The sequence below is a fragment of the Bombus pyrosoma genome, linkage group LG6 (assembly GCF_014825855.1).
Source record: "Bombus pyrosoma isolate SC7728 linkage group LG6, ASM1482585v1, whole genome shotgun sequence".
Classification (NCBI taxonomy): Eukaryota; Metazoa; Arthropoda; class Insecta; order Hymenoptera; family Apidae; genus Bombus; species Bombus pyrosoma.
The window spans coordinates 2,127,231-2,140,570 of NC_057775.1; the positions used below are offsets into that span (position 1 = coordinate 2,127,231).

Sequence of the window (13,340 nt, forward strand, 5' to 3'; positions counted from 1 at the left end):
CGAAAGAAATAAATTGTCCTTATAGAAATATTCAAATTAAATAGTATTATTAAAATAATAGGAACAAAATAATATGTAGTAGCACTATAAATAGCTATATTTTGTTAGAATATTATTAGAGCTTAAAAGTGCAACTAATCAAATCTCATAAATGCTTTTCAAAAGCACTTTGTAGACCCATTTTCGGAAGACCTAAACAACACTGTGCATAAGAAATTAAGTAGAAAAATGTTTCAAACAACCCGTGAATTCTATAATTATATCTATCGGAGCATACATGTAAAAATGTTTTGAATACCTGCGATAACAGACTGCATCTCGTTTGAAACTGTGCTCTGAATAATCCGAACTAGTTTCACAATCTGGGCAATTGCTTGAAGATTGATGATGGCCGGATGGCTTAGATGATTTGGTCGATGCACGTGGCGACAGGGACGCCCGTCGTCGCGTGCTAGTATGGAGGTCAGGCAAAGATTTGTGACACACGGTGTTTTCCACCGACTGCGAGCTGGTGGACTTCCTCCCGGTTCTTCCGGATGTATGCGAATGTGAATTGCTGCGGCCAAACTTGAAACGAACGTCTTGCGAGCAGTGCTACAAAAATAATAAAAATAGAATTTAATATGGACTTATGGTATATAATTTCGCCATAAAAAGTGTATGTACATATATTTCTGAAACTTTTTGTTGACTGCATTATTTTGTAATTGTTGCTGGAAAATTTTGGGTCATTCGATTTAATAGTGCAGATACAGTTGCTCCTGGTGCATGTCCTGTATATCAGATTGTTTCAATTTTGGATGCATGATAAAATTCTATATAAATCAATTCAAATTACAATTAATACAAAACATACAGGGATTATCACAAATAATTGGCAAACATCGATTTATTCCTAATTTTTTAGAAGTCGTGTACGTAGTGTAAAATAGAAACGTCGATCAAGAAATAAAGTATATCTATATTATTATCTTCTTCTTAATTGTAACTTGTATTCCGAATATCTTAAAGGTATCTCATCTTTTGAAATCACGTAAACAATTAAAGTCTAAAACTCTAATTATACGTATTGCTTGATCCCAAATTTTTAGAAGTTACATGTGAGGAAAATATTAATCAGAGAATTTAAAACCATAAGAGAAATTAATCAAAATGATCGATAGAAATCCCGTACCAGTTTCCCAACAGTTTGATCATCCATGCTGTGCACGTGTTTAATAAAACAGTGGAGGAATATGTCTTCCGTGTTAAACTCGCGAACACGCGTATGTACAACGTCCGGTTCCTAACTCCGTTTCCTGTCTCCGACACTTCCATAATTACGATTCATCGCAAGGAAGCGTGCATACGTATTCACAGATAAAACGTACGAAGGACAATAATACCACATATCGGCGATGAATTAACAAGTATTGCAAGACATTTAAGACATTTAAGTTACACTATCGTGAAAAATTATATCGCTTATCGTATATCTTTCTACTATCTTGTAAAGTAGCATAATTTTACGTCAGCAACAGCGAATATGTTCATAAATTTAAAATCTTTCAACGATAGTGTATACGTGTACGTAAAGATATAGGATATAAAAATACAATAAAATTATTGCAGTGCATAAAATATTCGGAATAAATCACAGCGTAACATTTCAGACGGAAGTAAAGGTAAAAACTGAATCACGACTCACGTCGATCTTTGCTCGAACACGAACTATATGTATTACACCGAGCTAAAAATATATATGTAGATTATATAACTGCAAATAATCAGTAATTTTGTTTTACAAAAATGAAGACAGCTGAGAAACGAAGCAAATTATGAAAATTAATATACAGTGAGGTATATAACGAGGAACGCGTCTACAACGAACTGATACTACAACAAACAAAAATCTAGAATCAATGACGTATGTAGTTCGTTTTGAGATACCTCACTGTATTTTCAAGATTTACTCAAAAGTACGAAGATTTTACCTTTATGCGGTCTTCCTCGCGAAGATTAGGTGACAGACTGCCAGGAGAATATCGGAATTTCTCCTCCTGTGGGATACCATTCGCCTGGATGATCGTCTGCGTTGGACTGTCAGGAAAGAATACGTTCTCCTTGCTATCGGTATTTAACAACCGACGTAATTTCGTTTGCAGCTGATCTCCACCGGTGCTGCTCGGCGGCCCTGAAATCGTGCGCCGCTGCGGAACAGGAACCAGACGTGGACTCTTCGGTGGCAGTGCGGGTGGCAGTGTTTGTTGAGGACTCAGAATTCCGTCCGCTATTAGACAGAGACGAAATACACTTTTATACCACCTAATTAATTTCGTCAACTATTGCTGGTAAATTTTCATCTTTAAGCGAAAAACAGAAATTCTTTTGTATTTTTTTCTTACTAGTATATGTATAATTGAATGGCTATTAATAAATGTATTTCAATAAATATATTAATTTCAAAATATATCTCAATAAATATATTATGAATAAAAAAGGATAGTATCGCATTTAAAAAAATTAACTCGATCTTCTACTATTCCACCTACAAAAAGAATAATTTCTTTTTAGGCTACATTATGTTCTCCTTCATTTATAAGAACATCTTTTTTATAATATCACTTTCTTCAAATATTTGATGGTAGTTAGTTAAAACAGATACACATTTTAACTTGTTACAGATTTTTGTAGATCTGTACACGCTTTTAGAAATATCCACGTCTAAGCATCTTTTAATACGATATTTCCTGCAACTTTTATCACGTGGAAATAATTCACATGAGAATGTGCAATCTTCTTTTTGGAGGGTTTCGCAATGAAATACGCTACCTGGACGGGATTGGTCTGTTGGAAGTAACGAGTTTGGACATAGCGATATCATGTGTCGCGTTGAAAGCAATATACAAGGGGTAATCACTTAACGGCCAGATACAGAATGTATCCGTTGATTTTAGTAAGAAGAAATACAATGGCTCTAACTTCCATTTTTATGATTAATGTGCTTAGGGTGGTTTTAAAATAGAAACTGAATTATGAACGTAGGCAATAGAAATAGTTGAAGTTTTATGAAAGTTTTGTTAAGTTTCATCGAAAATTCTGTAAGCATTTATTTCGTATTTGCTCCTTGATCGATGATTACAATTTTCTCGTGAGATCGTAATGAGATATATTTTGTAATTTTTTAACTCGACGCAGCGAGCACCTTACTTGTACACCTGCATTAAGCAAAACCGTTGACGGCAAACGACTCGTTCATTTTCCGGCGCGCGACCGAAACGGTAAAAGTGTGCTGCTAAGAATACCACAGCCTTCGGCCGCAAAGGATTAAGTAAAATCGCACGATCATTTAATCCACGAAAAGTGTCTAATGCCAGGAAATACTCCGGCTGTCGAACGCTAATTTGATGATCTTAAAATTATTTACATTTATAATAGTTACAAATCCCTATGAATAATTTTCATTTCTGTGAAAAACAAAGTATCTATTATTATCTACTATTATTTCTTTCTTAAAAATTATTTTTATCGCCCATCTTCGAAAGGCTTTGATTATTTCATATCAAAATACATAATTTCTTTTGGCTACCAGGTAACATAGGAGTCAACACAAATTTAAAAAAAACAAACATATCATACTTTTCTCAATATTATAAGATAGCTTTCAAATATTTGGTGTCCCTATCCAATTCAATTTTTGTACCTTTTACGTATTCCACGTATTTTATGACTAGTACAAAGAAAGAGCATGCCTGGAGAGAGACAAACGTGAGGAAAAAGTGAGGTGGAGAGCAAGGTTAAAAACAGAGGATTAAAAGACAACAGAGAATTAGCTGTAAAGGAAATCAGTAGCAACGAAACGAATAAGCAAAAATCTCGAGAAACGATTATGGAAGCATATACAGGTATCCCCATAAACACGAAAGCCAAACTCGTTACCGATTCCCATTCAGCTACAGTATAACATCCGTGCGAAAAGATCGAAGAAAGCTTTCGAAAGTGCTCGGACAACCACTTACAGCAATCTCGTCGATGGCAAGTTGCCCGGCAATGAAACGAGGAAGCGTATATATAATACCGACACATAGATACACATATATGTGTCTGTAGTTGCGTACAACTGTTAAACAGCCATGCGCGTTAAATCGATTGCGTGGTCGAAAAGGTGTATACATCGAAAGGTGTATATAGTGTATAGCATCGAACTTTTCCAAGAGACTTACGCCTGTCCTGTTCGTGGCACGATGCCCAGCAACAAGGTGGCGTCATCGGAGCAGGTGGCAGCTGCGACGGCGACGTCGGTTGCATCGAACAGGTCGACGTGTTCCCGCATTTCCTCAGCAGCCTGGGAGGTGCGCTCGGCGCGCTCAGCTGCGAGACCTGAAGATGACCACTGTTCTTCAGCTCCTGCTTCCGGTCCAGCACAGTTTCGCTCTTCACGTAGAACGCCTTCGTCTCCTGGAGCAGTTCCACCGCGCTCTTCCGCTTCCCTGTAGCACGTGACGAGGAAACCAGACGGCTGTAAGTGACACTCGAGTAAAAACGGTAAATAGCTCGCTTCCTGTAAACGGATACCGTTCAACCAGATACCCGCTCGACAGGGTTGAGCCACGTGCGCCGGCACGAGTCTCTTTCTAACTATGCCGAACCTTTGTCCCTGCTCACAATTACAGCAAATCGCTGGTTCCGACAGGGAACAGTGAGGAATCTTTGGTGTTCGAGGGAGTATTTAAAGTACAAAATTACTTTCGGTTCTTTAATATGGGACTTCTTTCGTGATTGGACAGGATGTTGCAGGAAGTTTAATACAACAGGATATATAGGATTATTGTTAAGGATACATTTGTACTTTTGGAGACTCTAGGCGCAACATCGTCACAAAGTGTAATTATGTTTTGAAGTTATGCTGTAAAACGAGGTTCCATAGGGAGTGAAGCCCCACCTTGCACATTGATAAATGCAGCCTCTGATTATTTTACATTTAATACGTAGAATAAAATCTGTTCATTTGAAGCTTCGTTTTCGAGAACATCGAGTTTAAACGTACATATATTTAATGAAAAAGTTAATTCAGCATACGAACTTGATTTTCCTCGATTTGTTTTCGTACGTATAATTGACGAGTTAGATATTTTAATTCTTTTAAGGCATTCTAGCTCTTAAATTAGTGACTCAAAGAGAAACTGAAAATTAACATGAAACTGTATCATCAATAAATCAAAGTCTTCGTCAGAAATATGATCCGATGTCATAAAACACCGTGGAAATTCTTGCGTAATGATCGTCTAATGCGATTGAAAATTAATTCTAATAACGAAAGTATTCTAACGATGTCGGAAGCGATTAGTAACGGAATGAGTTCACTTTGCGTGTTATAGAGAAAATTTCATTGGTGGTTCAATAACTGTAAATTCGAATTCTCCATTCCCTTTCCTCGACTCGTCAGATAAAAATGGCTATCAGTAGTAAGAGGATTAGTGGTTCGGATAATGGTTGGTAATGATGCATGTACTGCTTGATACTGCTTGGTAAATTGCCAATCTTTTTTGTATAACGGTTACTATACAGGAAAAAATTTTGAGCCTATACATACATTTTAATCTCCATAGTAGGATCTCCATAGTAAACTGAAGTATTCAGCAAATTTTCTATCGCAAATAATAATATTCTAAATAAACACGAAAAATTCATATACTATTCTATTACTATTTAATAACTGTTTAATTATTATTTAATGGCTAATAATCGTTTAATGATTACATTTAATAATAATATATTTAATGATTAAAACATTGTTATTCGCAGGAACTCGAGAATAAAACTTTTAATAATTAAGCAGACAAGCTAATTATTAATTTTAATCTCTGAATGAATATTATATATTTCAACGTTTAGTAATTTATTGAATAGTGGACTATTTGCAATAGTTGACAAATTTAGTAATTAATTAATTTAATAAACTTTTTAATAATTTAAACTTATTTAACTTTTAAATAATTAATTTAGTAAACTTTATGTTTAGTTTTTCTTAAACCGGTTTCGCAAATATTCGCAACGGAAATGACTCTTGAACAATGTACGATGAGTACACGCAATTCCAGTCTAATTAGCCAGTTTTAGTGGCAATTTATCGTAAGAAAAGTATCATTAGTGAAAATAATGAAGACAAAATCTGTGAAATACACAATTAACGCATTAACAGAAATATAACATTAAAATCCTTCTACTAATTCTACTAATTATTTTAAATTCTGCAAGATTATTTCAACCAAATTATTGACCTGTATCCATATAGCGTTAGTAAAAATTTGCATTTACATAAAATATATTTTATTCCAATCCATGAGATCATTTAGAAAAAGAGTTTTTACAAATTCAATTTTTTTCAAACTTACAAAAATGTCTTCATCTAAAAATTATTATTTGAACCTGCGGTATTCGATTTTTTTGTGCCTCAATATCTCTTTAATTTCAACGGAGAAAAGAACTTTTGATATTTTAAGGAGATCATTATCACATAACCGGAACGAAAAATCACGTACATCAATAAAGATTCTGTGATATTTTCTTCGAATTTAAGAAATTTTTTTAACGATGTAAAAATACGGTTTGGTAGTAAAAATAATCCAACGGATATAAATAAAAACTTGTATGAAGTCGTGATTTATGCTCTAACATATAATTTGTAAATTATATTTTTCTGCAGAAATCATGGTAGCATTCATCCTTCATCAGAACGTATAATATTCAGCTGTACAAGGAAACGCTACACACATTGGCCTGCTTATCCATAGACGTCGAACGACTTATATATGTATATATATATTTCAACAGATACATGAAGCAGAGAATATATTAAGTGATTCGTACAATAAAAATGATATCCAATGATTACATTTAAAATGTCTACTTAAGTTGAAAAATTTATAATAGCTAGTAACTAACTTATTCATAAAGAAACGAAAAGTGAATTAGTTATACGATTATTCATATTCTATTTTCTTTTTAAAGGTTTTCCAAGAATGTGAAATATGCATGGAAGCTATCTGTAACCAGGCACACCCGTCTTTTTCACCTGCAATGTGATATTGCAAATATTCTTTCAGCGCTTATGCGTTTTCTCAAAGGTATGTCACAACTATGTGAAAAAAATGTACTTGAGGTAAAGTATTGACACATTTTATTAATATTATATAACAACGATAACCTCGAGTATTATGAAATTACAAGCAGTAAAAAGATATCCTATAATTCAAGGTACTAAATTAATAAATAATTTAAGTTAAGTTTGCCATGAATAATATAATAATATTTACACTATATATATTCTCATTGTTATGATATAACAATATGACATACAAATAACGAGAACGTTTGTAATAGTACGAGTATATACTAAAACGCAAGTGATGCAACGTGAATTACTAAAGTTAACATTATATAACAAACCACAAGCGTAAATTCAATGTACAAGCGTCGACTGAAATCGTGGAGAGAGGAAGCATTTCACCTGTGAATCGAACTGTAATACCTATTTCAAAAACCTCGCCAAATATTATGAATGCAGGCAGCGTTGTCAATAGTTTCACTTTAACATAATTTTCGAATAGCCACAAGCACATCCTGTTGTGGTAACGACCCACCGCAAACAATGAAGAAAAAATACAGCCGAATCAGTAGTTTGGGGAATGGAACGAACAAAAATCGTGAAATTTATGCTAATCGTTCACCACGTAAAAAATAACGACATATAACAAGTAAATAACATGTATATATATATATATATATATAAGTACACTTTTTTTATCATAAAATGGTAATACTGTTTACAGTACAATTGTAGTTTTTATTTTTTTTTTTTTTTTTTTTTTTTATTTAGTCCGTGCCTCTCGGCTAGTTTTTATTTTATTTGCACTTTATTTTGTTCTGAAAATATACTGAAAAAAATATTCATACAGAATTAATACAAAATACTGATTTTTCGACATCTTATTCTTGAAACACTACGTACGAGGAAATGACAAAAGTCGTATATTTCTATTCGAAGAAATTTTTATTCCTATGTTTGCGTGCATACGAGGGATTCACAAGATGGATTTTTTCTAAAGACGAGATAAATAGAGGAAAGGATATATTAAAACGTAGATCCTACAGGACTTTATCTTCAATTTCCACGTCTTTATGAGTACCTATGAAAACACGTTTTAACGTTGGGAAACAGATTTTTCTATTAAAGTTTAATTTTACCTGCACTTTTCTACTTCTCTTTCATATTTCTTAACCCGGCTACGGTCTTGAAATTTTGATATCTCAATTTCGTTCTCATTACAGCAAAGGAACAGGAACATTTCTAGAGTTTTAAGATTCAACATAAAATTTGTACGAGAATGATTTAATTTTCATATATTATTCGAATTTCAGATATTTTTCAAGCTTGAGAAAATACAAAGGGGTCAGAATTGACCGAAACAACGCAGTAAGATTAAATTAGTGATTTTATCAGTTATACTACTTTTCTTCTTGACTCTTTAAATAACATACACTGTACACGCTATACAGCGATTTAGCGTGTCACTTAATATTTGAAAAATTCCACGTAAACGACACAAAATTGACAAATCCAATTGTTGCAGGTTCCTGATTCCAACATACATACGTAAACAATTTGAAAAGCGATGGCTGGACGCATCGTTGCATTCGTGGATCGATCGTGCCACGAAAGGAAGACGTAAATGAAAGTGACGAAACGGGTCAGCAACGACATAATGGAGAACAGTAAATGGAATGGAGGATGCACTTTTTTCCGAGCAATGGGGAACAGTTTGCAGCGATATGTTCGTGTTGATGAACGATAACGACATGCAACTGAACCGGAAGCCAAGTAGACGCTCAAGCTTTCGTGTTGGTTAACAATATTTTCACCTAACGTGGCGACCACCTGAGAAAAAATGTTTCCACGCTGTGTGAATGAAAGTAACAAGATTAGATAGTCGACAGAAATAAACGAAGGACAAATTACGCATAAGAATCTTCTTCAGTCGCCATCGAAGAAGCTACCGTGTACTGTACCAGGACCTTATAAATAATTCACGATGACACTCTAATTACGTTAGGAACTTTTATCAGTGGGAATCCATTTTTCACCTCGAATCATCGTAGATCCTGACCACCTTCAACCTTGTAGATACGGTGGTTGAAGTACCTTGAATAATTAATTGTTATATCAGATTGTTTTATGATTTTAATTTTACTACAGTTCTTCAAGGAATCGTCACTCTAATTCTTAAGTATTCTATCTGACGAAGGTTACATAGTCTGTAAACTGAGAAAACTGAGTTTAAAGTTTATGGAGTATAATTCTATCGTAAGGAGTTAGGAGTTAAGAAAACTGAATATTTGTTGCTTTCTAAGTAGAATTTCTATCATATTACCAGTGAATTAGTGTTCTTTACACCAATAAGAGATATGACGATATGGATAATTACATTTTCTTTTTTTTTTAGAAACGAAGTTAAAGTAGAGAAGGACTAGGGCAACGAATTATTAATATACGTGGTCCCTCATTTCAATTTTATTAAAATTCCTCTTGAAGCATTAACGATCTTTTTATCCAATTCTGCAAATATACTGAATATTGAATGCTTTGATATTTTCTACGCTCCCCATGGGTTGTACAAATTAACCCTTTTGCATCTATATCTCGCGATGTCGTTTATGCTTCGAGAGGCGTTTCTTTTCATTGACATACCAGACATTTCATCCGCGGATGTGAAAGGGTTAACGATCCTAAACTCATACCAGGATATCTTCTACGTTCAAAAATGTCTTGTTTTACTTTTCTTTAAACGTTGACGCGATATTTATAATGTATTAAGATAAATATCATTACGTACCATAGAATAGATAACTGTTACTAATACGATAAAAAATGTTTAGTACAGAAGTAACTAAAATTCATAGCGCATCGATTTGAAAGATTCTTTTATTCGCCATATGTACATACAACTATCATATTTTGACTTTTTCAATATAAGTTTTACATTTTAGTCAGACCTGTCGTTAAATATTGAAAACCAGATACGCGTGTTATCTCGTTCCTGGAGTCATATGAACGATATTGCGTCGCGAGATACAGTGTCTGTAAATGTGAATAGGTCAAACAGCGAAAGGATTAACAGACCTGCTGGCTGGTTCGATGTTTTTGTCGCGTTACGCCAATGCAGAGCGACAGTGGTGCACGCGTACGCACTTTACACGCGCGTTCGGGTTAAAGTGTCTCGTTGAAGAGGACGAGATGGCAAGCTTGAGCATTAAATGACGAGCAGTCCGACATCTGCGGCTTCTCCCGTTTTCGCGTGCCACGCACGCTGATGATTGATGACAAGCGTCTGACACGCCTTAGGGAGCTGATACTCTCGCCTCGAAACAATCAACGATTCGATCACGATAGCCAGGCAGAGTGGAATCGATTGACCGAATTGTTGGCAATTTAAATTCAATGCACTTTAATGATATGGCACCCACAATACAGATGCATCGATGGGAATTAATTAGTCGCAATTGAAATATAAATAGATGGCTATGTCTGTGACAAATCTGATTTTCTAATAGAACTCGTTACTTTTTGTTGTAACTTCTATTTGAAATATATTATTAATCTTGAGAACGGTCTAAGTTAATGTAACTCTTCCTTTATAAAGAAATAAAATGATAAAATTTAATTTTTCTTATGAGCTGTATTCCTTAAATTAAAGCATCAACTGCATAATTATTAGCGACAGGAAATTATCTACTGTCATATCAATCGTCAATTATTTTGTTGTCTTGGTATACATCATCAGAAATATATGATAGAAATTATTTCATGGTCTTATTTTGTATTAAAGAAAGTTTTATCGTTTTATCTTACTTATGTAAAAATAGTTTTGCTGTCAGTACTTTACACCGAATGACATCATTTACATTTCTTATTTCTCAAATATTCGTAGCTCCAAGCTCCAAGTAGATTATTACAATATTAGAAAATTGTGAAATTCAGTTCTGACATAACAAAGATGACCGATTGACGACAATCATTTGTCTTCTGTTGCAAACAGGATACTACGTGCTTTCAGTGCAATGGATTTTGTGGATAGAATCTAGCATAGCAACAGAGAGGTAAGAGCTTCATTTGTATCTTTATATGACAGATTACAACAAAACCTTATGCATACTACGTTTAGTTTTCAATGGAAATAACAATAGCTGTTGAACTTTTGAATTTAAATACTGCAATCTGGAATACTAGGAATATCTATAAAAAAATTTATTAGTAAACTAGAAACAGTAATTTTAATGGAATACATATTCAATTATACATTGTATCTTGCGCTATGGTCCATTTTATGTCACAGATGATGTCCCGTATCACACGATACGAAAGTGAATATTACAAAAATTGAAAATATGTAAACGTTTCATTATATCGTATATATGCCTACATTCGTTTAAAACTGAGATCATTCGTCTACCGAAAACTTGTGTAGTCAACTAGATGAATTTCAAAATGCCAGTCCATTAATACCAGCAACTTCTTATGGAACACCATGTATAATGGAAGTTCCAAGCGGAATCAAAAATGGCCCAACGTTCGCTAACCGCGACGCGACCGCATAATCTACCCTTCAAGGGTAAAAACCATCCTCTCCACCAATAGAACCCCTTAAACCGCGTTCTCATGCAAACTGCTGCGCCACGCAGAACACTCAACAAAATCGTGCACGCCATTTACGACCGCAATGGCGTTTTCACATTCTAAATACGTGACTTCTGCACATTTCGTCTAATGCCCTCTAACGTCGTCGCAGATTTTCTACATTCATTTGCCTTTTTACTGCACTCAACCCGTTTCGCACAAAGATTTCATTCTTAAATCTGCAACACGTGACGAATATTCATTCTATTGCTTCGAAACGACACGGACAGCGTCATTCTGTGCAGAATGCTGGTCCATTGGCGTTTTTACAATGACGGTCCATCAGCCTTTCCTATGCTCGATGACAATTCATCGGTCTTTTCAACACGCGTCGTTTTGGATGAAAATCGTGTTTCCAAGGCTGCGATGTAAAATAAATGCTCGTGTCAATGCTCTTAACAATGTGTTCATTTTTATGTAAATAACGAGCAGCAACAATTTGTCGAACTTTTCAATACATTTGTCAGCGTTTTATCAGTCTTCTGGATGAGTTCAACAATTTTTCAATTGAAATTATTTTTAAATATACAGTGGGGACAAAAATAGTTGGATAACGAAAGTTTCGTTAAATACAGTCTATTCATATAAAAACGTAAATATGAACTTCAATTATTTACTACATAATCTGTGTATTACGAGAATATATAATAAATAAAACATAAGTATACAATATTAGTACTAGTAGCTCGATTAACTTAATTCCACTAAATGTCCACTTATTTTTCTTCCCAATTGTATATATATATATAATATACAATATAAATATCTTTTTTAATGTTTTAAAAACTACGTGCGAAAATTATACGCACGATTGTCCGCATGTAACGATGATACACCATAAAAAGAAATGTTTAAATGTTTCTAAGAATTTCAAACGCTTTAGTTATAGCTGTTCATGTGGGAACACGACTTTATGTAGTTTTGTTTCCTTTCGTATGTCGTATTGTGTTTGTATTTGGGCATATGTTATGGATCAACCAACGTCGTGTGCTATGGCAGAGGAAAAGAGTGGGCGAAGCTGCTTTGCTCAGAGAAGCAGCAGTTCTGAACAGCACTGCGTTAAAACAAGCATGTACTAAAACTTTCTCAGCAAATCCTGTATCTCTCTTGTCTTTCTAATTTAAATCATATGTCAATCTAAAATTCTCTAAATTTTGCTATATTTCTTGGCATCATCCCGTATTTTTTTTATCGAATTTTTAATATAAAAATTTCGATCGACAAATTTTTCATTTCATTTAACTTTGTTTTACTTTACATTTTTTATTTACTTAACTTTAATAACTTTTAATTATTTAATATTTAATTTATATATTAATAAATGCCAATACAAAAATTTGTAATTTAACGTCACTGTTTCATAGTCCAAAATAATTAAAACGCATACGAACTTTTTGCCTTATCCGAAAATCTGTAATTAAAAATTCCTGAATTACATGTTACATTTTCAATTGTAATTAAAAATTTAAACTGCATATCATTATAATCGAAAATGATTGAACATAAAGACTTTTAATTACTACTCTTGCCGAGCAACTTTTTAACAAATTTAAAAATGCACGCTTGCCTTATGTTTAGTTTAAAAATAGCTAGAAATTTACAAAAGAAATGTAGCAAGGAACTATCC

The 13,340-nt window shown here is 33.8% G+C and overlaps 1 protein-coding gene and 1 long non-coding RNA gene across 13 annotated transcripts in view; one reads left to right on the forward strand and one right to left on the reverse strand.

The window, feature by feature from the left end:
• The window catches only part of LOC122568814, a 50,861-nt gene that overhangs the window by 3,683 nt on the left and 33,838 nt on the right, over window positions 1–13,340 (reverse strand). For 8 of the 11 annotated variants that reach the window (XM_043729003.1, XM_043728998.1, XM_043729001.1 and 5 more), the window contains 4 exons: window positions 4,203–4,469; window positions 1,974–2,269; window positions 1,688–1,729; window positions 299–594 (listed from right to left, as the gene is read on the reverse strand). In XM_043729003.1, coding sequence (XP_043584938.1) covers window positions 299–594; window positions 1,688–1,729; window positions 1,974–2,269; window positions 4,203–4,469 — 901 coding nt within the window. The remainder of the gene's footprint in view (window positions 1–298; window positions 595–1,687; window positions 1,730–1,973; window positions 2,270–4,202; window positions 4,470–13,340) is intronic. The other 3 variants (XM_043729006.1, XM_043729007.1, XM_043729008.1) reach the window with 2 other exon arrangements.
• Window positions 4,479–13,120, forward strand: LOC122568815. 2 transcript variants are annotated; one of them, XR_006317207.1, is made up of 3 exons: window positions 4,479–7,106; window positions 8,401–8,455; window positions 8,613–13,120. It is a non-coding gene; the product is annotated as an uncharacterized LOC122568815 (long non-coding RNA). The 2 variants fall into 2 exon arrangements; XR_006317208.1 differs by having other exon boundaries at window positions 4,479–6,915; window positions 6,991–7,106; window positions 8,401–13,120.